Source organism: Sinocyclocheilus rhinocerous, unplaced genomic scaffold, assembly GCF_001515625.1.
Source record: "Sinocyclocheilus rhinocerous isolate Xijiao unplaced genomic scaffold, SAMN03320098_v1.1 scaffold3636, whole genome shotgun sequence".
NCBI classification, from domain to species: Eukaryota; Metazoa; Chordata; class Actinopteri; order Cypriniformes; family Cyprinidae; genus Sinocyclocheilus; species Sinocyclocheilus rhinocerous.
The window spans coordinates 48,366-63,092 of record NW_015634515.1 but is presented as its reverse complement, the minus strand read 5'-3'; the positions used below and the strand labels follow the sequence as shown (position 1 = coordinate 63,092).

The following is a 14,727-nucleotide window of genomic DNA, read 5'->3' as shown; positions in this document are numbered from 1 at the left end:
ATACATGTACATATTTTCAAAATATATGCTGTATGTGTGTAATGTATTTATTTATACATAATAAATATACACAGTACACACACATATATCATGTAAACAAAAACTTTTATTTTGGATGCGATTAATCGCGATTAATCGTTTGACAGCACTAAAATGTATATAACAAATAAAATAATGCGTTACTTTACTAGTTACTTGAAAAAAGTAATCCGATTGGGTAACTCATATTACTTGTAATACGTTACCTCTAACACTGCTGGCAAGTATCCAGAAACACTCTAAAACCAGCAAAGCAGACCAGCTTGCCCAGCTTGGATAGACTTGCAACTTCATGGCTTGGCATCTCTCACTGGTATTGTAGTGACAGGTTTTGCACAGGCTTCAAAGACTTCAAAAGCAAAAATCTAGTTTAATGCAAAAGAGTTTTGCATTGTTTTCGTTCAATACCAGCAATCTGTAAGGCCAGAATACATCAAAACATATAGTGACAGTACAGACATGCCTATTCCAAATCCTACACGGTCAGATTTTGGAACAAAGACTACAACACATAGAGATAAAGCCTGTGGACTTCTTTATCCCTACGTATTATTTTGGTATAATGAAGTTAAATAATAACCAGATATTTGTTCAACATCTTTTCACTGGATGGACACAAGCACTCTTTATTTGCTCTATGGTAAATTAATCATTAAGTAAACATGGGCTTGGCCTTCACAGATACAAGTGCTCTTTGTGAGACACTGTCAACATCAGTTGAGCTCTCAAAAGAAGTTTCTTTGTTAGAGATGTGTGCCTTTGTGCACTCTGTTTGAAGACATAATCAAAACTATAGGTGCAGAGCTTATCATGTAGTCCTATAGTGACTAATCTCTTTCTTTACATTAGAGCATTTGCCCATCAGCAGATTTAGAAGATATTTAGCTTTGCCAAGGTGTTGCTATGTGTATTTGAAGGTGTTCTGAGGGGTTTTAGCAAACTGATATAGTGTTCTAGGTGGTTGATAGGTTTTTTGAGTGGTTGCTAGGTGGTTACTTTCGTAATTATGTGTTCAAGTTACTTTCATCAGACCAGGATGGCGATATAAATTTTTTTTTTACAAAACAACACCAAGAATTTTTAAAGGTATAGTTCACTCACAAATGATAATTCTGTCATTAATTACTCACCCTCATGTCGTTCCAAACCCGTAAGACCTTCATTCATCTTCAGAACACAAATTAAGATATTTTTGATTAAATATGAGAGCTTTCTGATCCTCAATAGACAGCAATGTAACTGAAATGTTCCCAGGCCCAGAAACTTAGTCAAGACATTGTTAAAATAGTCCATGTGACATCAGTGGTTCAACCATAATGTTATGAAGCTACAAGAATAATTTTTGTGCAGAAAGAAAACAAAAATAACATTTCAGTTACATTGCTGTCTATGCAGGGTCAGAAATCTCTTGGATTTCATCAAAAATATCCTAATTTGTGTTCAGAAGATCAACGAAGGTCTTTATATAATTTATATTATATATAAATGTATTTAATATACAAATATAACATATTGTTCTTAAATATATACGTGCATGTGTGTGTATTTATATATGCATAATCAATATACACAGTGCACACACATATATTATGCAAACAAAAACTTTTATTTTGGATGTGATTAATCACGATTAATCGTTTGACAGCACTAGTAAATACATGTACATATTTTCAAAATATATGCTGTATGTGTGTAATGTATTTATTTATACATAATAAATATACACAGTACACACACATATATCATGTAAACAAAAACTTTTATTTTGGATGCGATTAATCGCGATTAATCGTTTGACAGCACTAAAATGTATATAACAAATAAAATAATGCGTTACTTTACTAGTTACTTGAAAAAAGTAATCCGATTGGGTAACTCATATTACTTGTAATACGTTACCTCTAACACTGCTGGCAAGTATCCAGAAACACTCTAAAACCAGCAAAGCAGACCAGCTTGCCCAGCTTGGATAGACTTGCAACTTCATGGCTTGGCATCTCTCACTGGTATTGTAGTGACAGGTTTTGCACAGGCTTCAAAGACTTCAAAAGCAAAAATCTAGTTTAATGCAAAAGAGTTTTGCATTGTTTTCGTTCAATACCAGCAATCTGTAAGGCCAGAATACATCAAAACATATAGTGACAGTACAGACATGCCTATTCCAAATCCTACACGGTCAGATTTTGGAACAAAGACTACAACACATAGAGATAAAGCCTGTGGACTTCTTTATCCCTACGTATTATTTTGGTATAATGAAGTTAAATAATAACCAGATATTTGTTCAACATCTTTTCACTGGATGGACACAAGCACTCTTTATTTGCTCTATGGTAAATTAATCATTAAGTAAACATGGGCTTGGCCTTCACAGATACAAGTGCTCTTTGTGAGACACTGTCAACATCAGTTGAGCTCTCAAAAGAAGTTTCTTTGTTAGAGATGTGTGCCTTTGTGCACTCTGTTTGAAGACATAATCAAAACTATAGGTGCAGAGCTTATCATGTAGTCCTATAGTGACTAATCTCTTTCTTTACATTAGAGCATTTGCCCATCAGCAGATTTAGAACTTTGCCAAGTTTGCCAAGGTGTTGCTATGTGTATTTGAAGGTGTTCTGAGGGGTTTTAGCAAACTGATAAGGTGGTTGAGGTGGTTGATAGGTTTTTTGAGTGGTTGCTAGGTGGTTACTTTCGTAATTATGTGTTCAAGTTACTTTCATCAGACCAGGATGGCGATATAAATTTTTTTTTTACAAAACAACACCAAGAATTTTTAAAGGTATAGTTCACTCACAAATGATAATTCTGTCATTAATTACTCACCCTCATGTCGTTCCAAACCCGTAAGACCTTCATTCATCTTCAGAACACAAATTAAGATATTTTTGATGAAATCCAAGAGATTTCTGACCCTGCATAGACAGCAATGTAACTGAAATGTTATTTTTGTTTTCTTTCTGCACAAAAATTATTCTTGTAGCTTCATAACATTATGGTTGAACCACTGATGTCACATGGACTATTTTAACAATGTCTTGACTAAGTTTCTGGGCCTGGGAACATTTCAGTTACATTGCTGTCTATGCAGGGTCAGAAATCTCTTGGATTTCATCAAAAATATCCTAATTTGTGTTCAGAAGATCAACGAAGGTCTTATGGGTTTGGAACAACATGAGGGTGAGTAATTAATGACAGAATTTTCATTTTTTTGGTGAATTATCCCTTTATGTCTACTTTTACAAAATGACGAACGAGGAATGTGTATATGATCTGCTTCACAATGCCATAGAAGAACCTTTTTGTCTAAATGGCTCCATAAAGAACCTTTAATATCTGAAGAACCTTTCTGTTTCACAAAAGTTTCTTTGTGGTGAAAGCAGGTTCTTCAGATTATAAAAAGGTAAGAAAGTGATGGTTCTTTGACTGAATGGTTCTTTGTGGAACCAAAAATGGTTCTTCTACGGCATCGCTGTGAAGAACCTTTTAAGCACCTTTATTTTTTTAGAGTGCAGAATGCTTTGCATGTACTCACAGTTTGCTCAGAGTGGTACTGTCATGTCTCAATGCCAGCAAATCTGGCCCAGCTGTGTGCTGTCCTCTTTCCCTTCACCTCCCACCAAAACCAAAGCCTTTCCCCTCTTATCAGCTGCCCACAGCTGCAGCAAACACAGACAAAGGGCGGCCCTTGAAAAGATCTCACCTGCTGATACTATCGCTGCTCTGCGCTCCGTGAGCCAATAGACTGTTCTCATTGATATGTGCGCCTATTGTCTTTAGAGAATGCCACACTCAAACACATGGCCTTGAGCCCGAAACAACTGTGGGGTGTGTAGTATAGAGGAGTGTGTTGAACTAGATCCCGAGATTCCAAGCGGGTTGCTGATTAAACGCTCCATATAAGAGCCACCATTATTCACTTCATTAGTTGCCATGGTTGGGGCTTTTATGCTGGTGGGGATGTGCTCTGTTCTATAACCTAGTGAGCGTCCTTGCTGTCTACAAAATAGGCAGCATCATAACCCAAATGGAACCACACAGAAGTGACTCTGCAGAAACTCTGCATGTCACAAAAACATACTTCTCATGTAAAATGCACAGGACACTCAAATCAGAATCAAATCAAATCACTTGTATTGTCACATCACCACAGCACATGTGCCTTGTAAGACACACATGTGAGTGAAATTCTTGGGAGCGTGCTCCAGACAGTGCAGAAACTCGATTCACAGTTCAGTAGAGTTTAAAGTTAGCAAGCTAGTAAGCTAACAGCATTCTAGCCAAACACCCAAACCATACACATACTAGGTAAAACTTTCCAATTGTAAAAAATGACTATTAATAGAACACAAACAAGAATACAAATATATATATATATATATATATATTTTTTTTTTTTTTTTGGAATCATATATAATACAATAATTAAATTATTTATTTTAAAATAAATATTCATAATATTTATGTAATTAACTATTTATAACATGATGTAATGTAACTATTTTTTCAATATATTTTTCCTTTTTGGGATGGCAAAATGTGATTGAAATTTAAAACGCACAATTTTCGCAGTTATTAAATAAACTGCAATTCGATCAAATAAACAGACAATTAATCAATCATTGTGACAGGCCTGCTTATAACAACAACAACAACAATAATATTAATAATAATCATCTATTTTCAGTATTATATAATATATAATGTATTATGTACTTGTGTATATTTCTTTATTATTCTTTATTACTGTATAATAATAATACAGTATAATACTACTGTTATATAATACTACTATATTTGATACATTTACAATTTTACAGTACTTAATAATAATAATAATAATAATAATAATAATAATAGTAATAATAATAATACAGTTTTAGATAATATTTTCTAATATACCTGTGTATATTTAATATTTATACTTAAAACTATAATAATAATAATAATAATAACCCAGTATAATAATCTAGTATTACATTATATTATATTATATTATGTTTTTTATTTTTTATTTGTATTATTATTACTACAATTTTAGATTTCATTAACAGTTTTTACCAATTCTTCAATGCAGGTCTTGGATCAGAGCTGTTTTTCATGTTTACTGTTATATGAAGTTTTTCCTTTTAATCAGAGGATTGTCTTTTATGTAGTGCTTCATCACCCGCACCCCAGACTAATCAAATAAGTCCATCAGTGACCCACAAGACACACGAGACTCCAAGATGAAAGCCATCGCTAATTATGATCTATGGGCGGAGTCAATGTGATGTAATCCCCTTCAGGTCAAATACCAACCACTCAACTACTTTCATACTCCTGTGGTTCAAGCTTTCTTCAATATGAAACAGAGATACACTACATAAAAGATCTTCCCATGACTGAACAGCACCACGATGAAAAATACATCCAAGTACAACACAGCAACGGTCTCTTTTCATGCCGGGCTGCTTCAGAGGGTTTAAGTTTAGTAGCTTTGGGCTCGAATCCTAGTAGAAGTTAAAACAGAGGTGTTCGCAAAAGCAAAAATGCCAGCTTATATTACTCTCACCCATTACCGGCCCTGCAGCCGCCCGGCTCTCATGTGACCCCTTCATAAATTGGCTTCACATCAGTTCAGATGCTTAGATGGGACAGCTGAGAGGGGCTTTGCCAACTATTTAGAGCTATCCCATGACAAGAAAAGACAGCAGCAGATGAAACACATTAAAGCAGCTAGAGGAACCCATAAAATGCTGTTTTCTTCCTTTCGCTCTCAAGATGGGCCAAAGAGACCGGAGTGTTTTTGGATTTATGGTCCTCTTCCTCGCGCAGCTGCGTGTTCGCCCCGGGCCGACGTGGGGGCCATTAAAACCAACAGGCCTTTGAGTTTTCACCACCCTGTGTCAGATAATGCCAGAGGAGAGGAACGGTCTGGAGTCCTTTCATCTGTTTCCGAGCAGCTCTGACTACCTGCAGCAGTCATGGTCCTGAAATCAAGCTACAGATGAAAATCCTGATTTTTTTGCTTCAAAAACAAAGGAAAATATACCTTCATCCCAAGTCCAAAATAAAACTTGGCTGAAAGATTTCTCGCTCTGATATCCACAACTTTTTAAAACTTTCCTAACACATGTCAACTATTTGGCATTCAGACACTTGTTGTGTGCTGAAATGCACTATAATTCTCAATAGCAAAATACTTATACTTAACGTAGTAACCAAGGTATCCTTTTATCTTCTGTATGAAGCCACAGCTCTTTTTTATTGTATTTTATTTTCTGTATTATTTTATTTTATTCTTTCATTTATGAGTTATTATAATTGAGCTATTAAAAGAACAACTCAATGTAGTAACATTCATTCATTCTGTTACGGGGCGAACGAGACGTGAGACGTGCGGATCCATCTGCAAAGCTTTTATTTAAAGGTGTGGTCATAAAAGCAGGCAAGGTTGTGACAATGGCAAACAGGTATATTGAGGGCAAGACAAAAGAGTAATCCAAACCAGGTGCGAGTCAGTCGACAGCGAACGTTATCCAGAGGGCTTGACAAGAAGGGAAATCCAATAACACGAGCAGTAGTCCAGGCGAGGTGCAAACACAGTCCGAAACAGCAGGCAAAGGGTTAATCCAAGATAAACAGGCAAAAATCAGGTAACACGGGAAAGCAGGCAAGACAAGACTATGACTAGGAACTAAGGACTAGAAACTAGGGCAGGAATCTGGCTCCGTAATGTGCTACCACTAGGAGAGCAATAAACGCAAACAATACTCGGCGTTGAATGGTGGTGTGAGACTGATTTATATAGTGTGTGTTATTGGTAGCAGCTGTGTGTGATTGGTTTCAGGTGAGCTTGTGATTAGTGCAATGGAGTATGGGAAATGTAGTCCAGGGTGATGTGTAACAGTCTGTGCCTCGGAGGGTTCTGCAGCCTCAGCCGCCACCTCTGGAGACACCATAGTGGACGCCGCCACCTCAGGAGGTTCTGTGGTGGTGTATGCAGCCCAAACACAATAAAACGCAATCCCCATCATAGGAAGCGCTTCAGACAGGGGAATCAGTTCCAGAACAGGAGGGCTAGAGTGAGTGGGTTTGGGGATACCAGCTGCGCGTGCAGACACCACCGGTGCATCTCTCAAACTGGATACCAGACTGGGATACCGAAGGGCTGATCTTGATAATCTGGGTGCAACAGACAGGACGTGACAAGACTCTGTAAGATCAGCTGTGAAGTGACATGACTTTGGAAGATCAGCTGTGATGTGACGTGACTCTGGATGATCAGCTGGGACGTGACGTGACTCTGGATGAATAGTTGTGACTTGACTAGACTCATGAAGTTCAGCTGTGACTTGACTTGACTCATGACAATAAACTGTGACTTGACTTGCCTCATGAAGATCGGCTGTGACTAGACTTGACTCATGACGATCAACTGTGACTTGACTCATGAAGATCAGTTGTGACTCGACTTGACTCATGACAATCAACTGTGACTTGACTTGACTCATGAAGTTCAGCTGTGACTTGACTTGACTCATGACGATCAACGGTAACGTGACTTGACTCATGAAGATCAGCTGTGACATAACGGGGCCCTGTTGTGTCCGCCATTTTACAATCAGGCTCCGCTGTCGCCACCATTTTGTGAGCGTGCTCTAGTGCGGCCGCCATTACACAAGCGGACTCAGTGTCATGTTTCTCCCCAACACCCACCGTGAACACGGAGTCGACACACAGCAGAGCAAAATCCAAAAAATAGCTTAGAGAAGAACGGGGACCCTCACGGGTTAATCGTGACTTTAAATTTTAATTTCCTCCAACACAAAAAAAGTCTATCAGTACACAATCTGGCAGATCAGAACAACACGCAATGTCCAGAAACTCTTGAATATAGCCTTCAAGCGGGCGTACTTACTTACTTACTTACTGTTAGAAATACTCTATGTAGTATCAAAGACATTTTATTTTTAATTTTAAATGATAAATTCTTTATTTTATTTTATGACAGTTATTATAATCTGTGGTAGCTATTAAAATAATTTATGGTAGCTATTAAAAGAACTACTCAATGTAGTAACCATAATTATGTACATACATATTTATTTGTTTGTTTGTTTGTTTGGCATTAGAAATACTTTATGTACTAACCAAGAAATAAATGCTTTATTTTATTTTATTTTATATTATTTTATTATTTTTTATGGCAGTTCGATCCCGTGCCCTTCTTTCTCTCCCACTTCACTTCCTGTCAATACTTAACTGTCCTATCACAATTTTTTTACCCTTACCCTTTATAGCTAAAAACAAAGAACATACTGGTGTCCTCTACTCTAAAGGCTACTAAAATGAACCAAACATCATAGTGCATGATGATTACATTATAAGCCAGAGTTTACAAAGAGATCAAATTCGTCACATGCAGGGGTCGAGCTGACCTGTGCGTCTACAGGACGTCTTTCCATGTATCTGGCGCAAGAGTGTTAGACGTGGCTCAAACTCTGCAAGTCCCCACATGATGCAGCAGCTGCAAACGTCTTGAACCTCTGGAAGTCACACTTCATTCTGAAGCTATAAGATCCCCACTTCTCTCCCTGTGTAACTGCCAGACACACTAGCTTCTGTACAATGGCACTCAACGGTGGGTAAAATGAGCCCAATTAGCACCACAGACTGCTGGAGAACAATGCGCTGCTTTGTGAAACACTACATACCCAGTGTGTGTTTACAGAAGAAAGCCATGCAGTTTCGCAGAGAGTTATGTTTATTACCTTTGCCTGTGTTCTGACTTGTAAAAAGAGGCATTTATTTGATTGTAAAACACTGCTGTATGAATCACCAGCACTGAGTGGGTCGTCATCTCACAGATTATTATTAATGCAACTGTTTGTATGATGACCCCTTTTAAAGGATTACCCTAAAAAAAAAATCTGTCATCATGTACTTGATTATGTATGTTTTTTATTCTAAGTGGAAAAGAACTGAGATTTTTTCGACAAAAAAAAAAAAACACCATAAAAGTCCGAAGTCATCATTTACTGATAATCTTGCCCTCCGCATTCGCACATATTCAAACTGGCACGTTGCATTATGGAATATAGTGCACAAGTCAAGGTATGGAAAATAGTGGCTAGGACATTCAGCAAAATATTTCCTTTTATGTTCCATGGGTTAAGAATGTCATATTATAGCTAAAACTAAAGCCATTAAAAAATGTCATTACTTGAAATAAAAGAAACATATATAGACAAAACTAAAAACTGTACAAATTTAAATTAAATATAAATAAACTATTTTAAATATTAATAAAAACTATAACAACACCACATGAGAGTAAATGATGACAGAATTTTCACTAAAAAAACCTTTTAAGAACATTATCACTGACGTTTACCAGGGTTCAAATCAACTATAACTGTGATCTGATGCGGATATATTTTTTCCCGAAGAAATGAATCCACTGGATTTCTTCCTCAAGGATTGAAATACCTTCTAATGTGTTTGCTTTCAGCGGTAATACATAAATGTGCTTACAGTGTGGTTCATATGGTGGTGGCGGATCTCCACACGGGATACACTCCATATCCTGGAATCCACTCAACTTCGTCTTTCTGTAAAATCTGAAAGAATAAAATGCATATTCGTTTATTTGCAATAATAAAATTATAAATAAGGCATTATTTATTTTTTGGGTTTAGCAATCAAGTCAAAATTGTAATTAATAACATCATATAACAATTAATTATTCAAATAATATTGCATATTCAAAAGTTCGGGGTCAGTTTTTTAAAGAAATTAACACTTATATGCACCAAAGAGGCATTAAATATCTCAAATGTAATAAATGTAATGTAATAAAGATTTATTTTCCAAATAAATGCAGTTCTTTTGAACTTTGTATTCTACAAAATATTTAACATTGATAATAATAAGAATCAGTATATCAGAACAATTTCTGAAGGATCATGTGACACTTTAGACTGGAGTAATAATGCTGACAACAAAGGAATAAATTGCATTTTAAAATATATTCAAACTAGTGCTGTCAAACGATTAATCGCGATTAATCGCATCCAAAATGTTTGCATAATATACTGTATGTGTGTGTACTGTGTATATTTATTATGTATATATAAATACACACACATGCATGTATATATTTCAAAAATTTCAAAAATGTATTTACATGTATGTATTTATATTCATATAATTTATATGATATATAAATATATTTAAAATATAAACATAACTTATTTTTCTTAAATATATACATGCATGTGTGTGTGTATTTATATACATAATAAATATACATAGTATACATACATATATTATGTAAACAAAGACTTTTATTTAGGATGCGATTAATCGCGATTAATCATTTGACAGCACTAATTCAAACAGAAGATTATTTTAAATTGCAATAATATTTCATAAACATTATTGTTTATACTGTCCGTTTTATCAAATAAATTGGTGACCATAAGATACTTTTTTCCCTAACCCCAAACTTTTGAACAATATTTGCTGAGAAAAAACACCAACTGAATATAATTCAAAGACATACCATTATTGTTGCAGGCGATTAAACAACTGGATAAACAAAGCGTGGCTTTAGAAGTCAAATACAATTTAAAGTCTACAGTAATCCATTTTACTAGACTTTAGACTTAGGGGTGTTTACAAATGTGATTATTTTTTATTTGTTGGATTATGTACATATGCATTCCATCTTGCTGCTTTTCAATTGAATTTCTCTGATAGCAGGAAAATCCCTTATCAGAAAACTTACATTGGGGCAAGAGTTATTTGACAGCATTAACTAATGAATCAGAGAAAACTATCCAATACAACATGAGAAATATCCCAGCATCAGTAAAAGCCCTAAGAACACATTTTTCTAAAATGATGCAGATGAACTTTGAAGGTAATGTGAAGAGTCGCCTTCAGCATGTCGTACTGTGCCAAAGCACTTAATTATGGGTAATCAAAAGTTATTAAGAAACTTATCTGGTGGGAGCAGGATGCTGCTGTGGGGAAACTAGTAACTCTTGCAGCGATAGCGAAAAGCAGGTCTTTAAAAAACTGACATGTTTTATCTTCTAGGGCATGTCTGGGCCTTGAGTTTATTTCCCTGACCTGGACTTTAAACTCAGAAATGTTCGGCTGCACTTGTGGCTGGAGGACAAAAGTGCAGGTAACTACACTCTTAAAAATAAAGGTTCTTTTTTGGCATTGATGAAGAACCTTTAACATCTATGGAATCTTTCAGTTCCACAAAAGGTTCTTTATAGTGGAAAAAAATGTAAAAAATAAAGTTCCAAAAGGAGTTTTTTACAGCAATGCCAAAGAACCTTTAATTAAGCAGTTCCTAAAAGAAGGTTTTTTTTTTCTTTTTCTTTGTGCACTCTAAAAAATGCTGGGTTAAATACAACCCAGTGCTGGGTAAAATAGGGACAAACCCAGCAATTGGGTTGTTTTGACCCAGCGGTTGGGTTACTACCCAGAAGGTTGGGTTAAACATTTAACCCAACCGCTGGGTCAAAACAGCCCATTTGCTGGGTTTGTCCCTATTTTACCCAGCACTTGGTTGTATTTAACCCAGCATTTTTTAGAGTGTGTAAAGAACATTCTAATAATCTAAAGAAACTTTTTTAAACTATAAACAGAGCATGGGTAGATTACTTACAAATTGTAATCCGTTACTGATTCCAAATTACATGACAAAAATTGTAGTTAGTAATGTAAACCACTACATTACACATTTTAGGTGTTATAATCAGACTACTTTTCGAAAAATGCTGGGTTAAATACAACCCAGCGCTGGGTAAAATATGGACAAACCCAGTGGTTGGGTTACTACCCAGAAGGTTGGGTTAAACATTTAACCCAACCGCTGGGTCAAAACAACCCAGTTAAAACTTCTATAAATTACTTCATAAAATATATATATATTAGGTGAAAGAGGATCCGATGAAAAAAATGTTGGTGAATTTGTGAATCTGTGCATTTGAATGTGTTTGAAATACAAACAAAAGTACTACATGGTAAAATAACTGACTGAGTTATAATTCAAATAAAAATGTATATGTTCATCAGTAGTTGATGCAATGTTGAAACAATTCTTAAACCTGAAATGATTTTTGTAAATCCAGTTGTCAAATGCTCTGTAGCCACATGACTAATGAATGAGTGAATGTCCACAAATCTGGAAGATTTTCTGAGTGTATATAAGCGGCAGGCTATTTTAGAAAGGAAAATTTCTAGATGAAAAATCGGAATTAGGAGAATCAATAAATGATGAATAAATTATTGCTATTGTGTAAATAATATGTAATCATGTAATCCATAACAAAGCAACTGTAGTCTGATTATGAGTATTTTAAAATGTAATTTAATCTAAATACAAGTACTTAATTTTTGTAATCTGATTACGTAACCTAGATTACTTGTAATCAGTTACTGCTCAGCTCTGACTATAAAGAATCTTTTGTGGAATATAAAGATTCCGTGGATGTTGAAGGTTCTTCATGGAACCATCAATGCCAATATACAGTCATGTGAAAAAGTTAGGACACCCTATTGAATTCCATGGTTTTCTGTATCAGGACATCATAAACACAATATTTTTGTTAAATAAATAATGACACAGTGTGATATGTCATGTGTTGTTGTTCATCTGAGGTTTTATTTTCAACATTTTAAGACCTGCCAAGGACCAGATAATTTTTACTATGTTCTGATATGGAAAACCATGGAATTCAATAGGGTGTCCTAATTGTTTCACTTGACTGTAGATCGTTTATTTTTAAGAGTGTAGATTTTTAAAATGTTCTTCACACTAAAAAAAACAAAACAATGGAAAGAACTGCTCACTGAAAGGTTTTTGGGGAACCCAAAATGCTTCTCCTACAGCATCGCTGTGAAAACCCCCTTTTGAACCTTTATTATATTCTGACTTAAGCTTGTGGTTTCTGAAAACGCCCATCATCCTTTATACTATACAACTGACTCACCCAGGCAGGCAGTCTCCGCATACGGCGTTGCTCGTGGTGGAGCAGTTCCCCTTCTGGAAGCGGTTGAGGAGGGAACAGTCCAGACAGGGCTTGCATTTCTGCAGGCTGCGGTCCTCTTTGAAGCGACTGGCTCTGCAGGGCACACACTGGGCATCCTCCCCATAGCCAAAGCCACATTCCTGCGGGGATTAACGGAAGATATCTCACTGCCGAGGAAGGGAAGGGCGAGGGAGAGCCGCGCTAAAGAAAAGCGCCAATGTGGACTAACAAGAGGCCGAGATGAAATAATGATCACAGTGTGTGTGAGATCCCCCCGCTGAACAAAGGCCAAGCTTCTTTTCAGAGAGTCTATCTTACACAGGCAATAATCTCCCTGACTCTCACGGGATCAATGAACAGCCTTCTGCTCCGGGCCCCCGAAGGGCTCCACATTTGAATCAGAAAGGCCCACGGGGACGCCCATTGTTGGTTTACTGGGAGTTTATTGCAGAGGTTTTGTCAGGCCTCTCTTCGGCTAAAGTGTGCGTGAGAGATATTGATATTGAGAGGTTTTGGTAAGCGTAATGCGGAAAGAGAAGAAATCCCTTAAACTAAAAGATTTACTGAGATTGAAGATTTTACGTTTTAGTAATGCAAACACAAAAGATTTAAGTTTGCTTATATAATGTTTACACAATAAACTTTGCTTTCTCTGTTAGTTTCTAACCACAGAATCAGGAATACACCCACATTTCAAAATTAAAATTAAAATGATAACATTTAATGGTAACACTTTATTTCGATAGTCCACTTTAGACATTCTGTTAACAGTAAGTAACTTTGCAACTACATGTCAACTAGCAGTTAGTAGAGTATTAGTAGACTGTCTGCTTAATATCTTCTAACACTTTCTTTGTCAACATTCTACTAACCCTAAACCTACCCTAACAGTCTACTCTGAGAGTTAGTAAACATGTAGTTGCAAATTAATGACAATTAGTTGACATGTAGTTGACATGTAGTTACAAAGTTACTTATAGTTAGTAGAATGTCTAAAGTGGACTATCGAAATAAAGTGTAACCCATTTAATTATCATGTAAATAAAATTTTTGCCACTCAATTTTATATTTAATTTTATAATTTTACATCGTATAAATAAATTATACATTATGAATAAACCATAATATAAATGTATTGCTAATCTAGAAATATAAAGATAAATTAATAAAAAAAACTTTTTTTAAGTTAAATTGAATGCATTAAACTGACCAAAAGAGACAGTAAAACGTTTTAAAAATTACAAAAAAAATTAAATAAATGCATTTGAACTTTCTCTTGAACAAAAACGAAAAAAAAAAAAATTAAGCAGCTGTTTTCAACATTGATAATAACAATAAAAAATGTTTCTCAAGCAGCAAAATAGCATATTTGAATAATTTCTAATGGATCATGTGACACTAATGACATAAAACATCACAGGAATAAATTCCATTTTAAAATATATTAAATATTAATATTAAAAATAAAAAGTTGTTTTAAATTGTGACAATATTTTGCAAAATTACTGTTTTACTGTATTTTTCATCAAATAAATGCAGCCATGGTGAGTAAAAACATTATAAATCTTAGAACAGTAAAGTGCATATATAATAGAAATTGTAGTATAAATGTGTGTGTGTGTGTGTGTGTGTGTGTGTGTACTGGTATATATGG

The 14,727-nt window shown here is 35.3% G+C and overlaps 1 protein-coding gene across 1 annotated transcript in view; it reads right to left on the bottom strand.

Annotated features, from left to right (window-relative positions):
- Positions 1-14,727, bottom strand: part of LOC107745874 (tumor necrosis factor receptor superfamily member 19-like) — a 40,393-nt gene that overhangs the window by 12,962 nt on the left and 12,704 nt on the right. Inside the window, exons 4-5 of the mRNA XM_016559899.1 lie at positions 13,035-13,213; positions 9,556-9,641 (exon numbers count right to left, since the gene is read on the bottom strand). Coding sequence (XP_016415385.1) covers positions 9,556-9,641; positions 13,035-13,213 — 265 coding nt within the window. The remainder of the gene's footprint in view (positions 1-9,555; positions 9,642-13,034; positions 13,214-14,727) is intronic.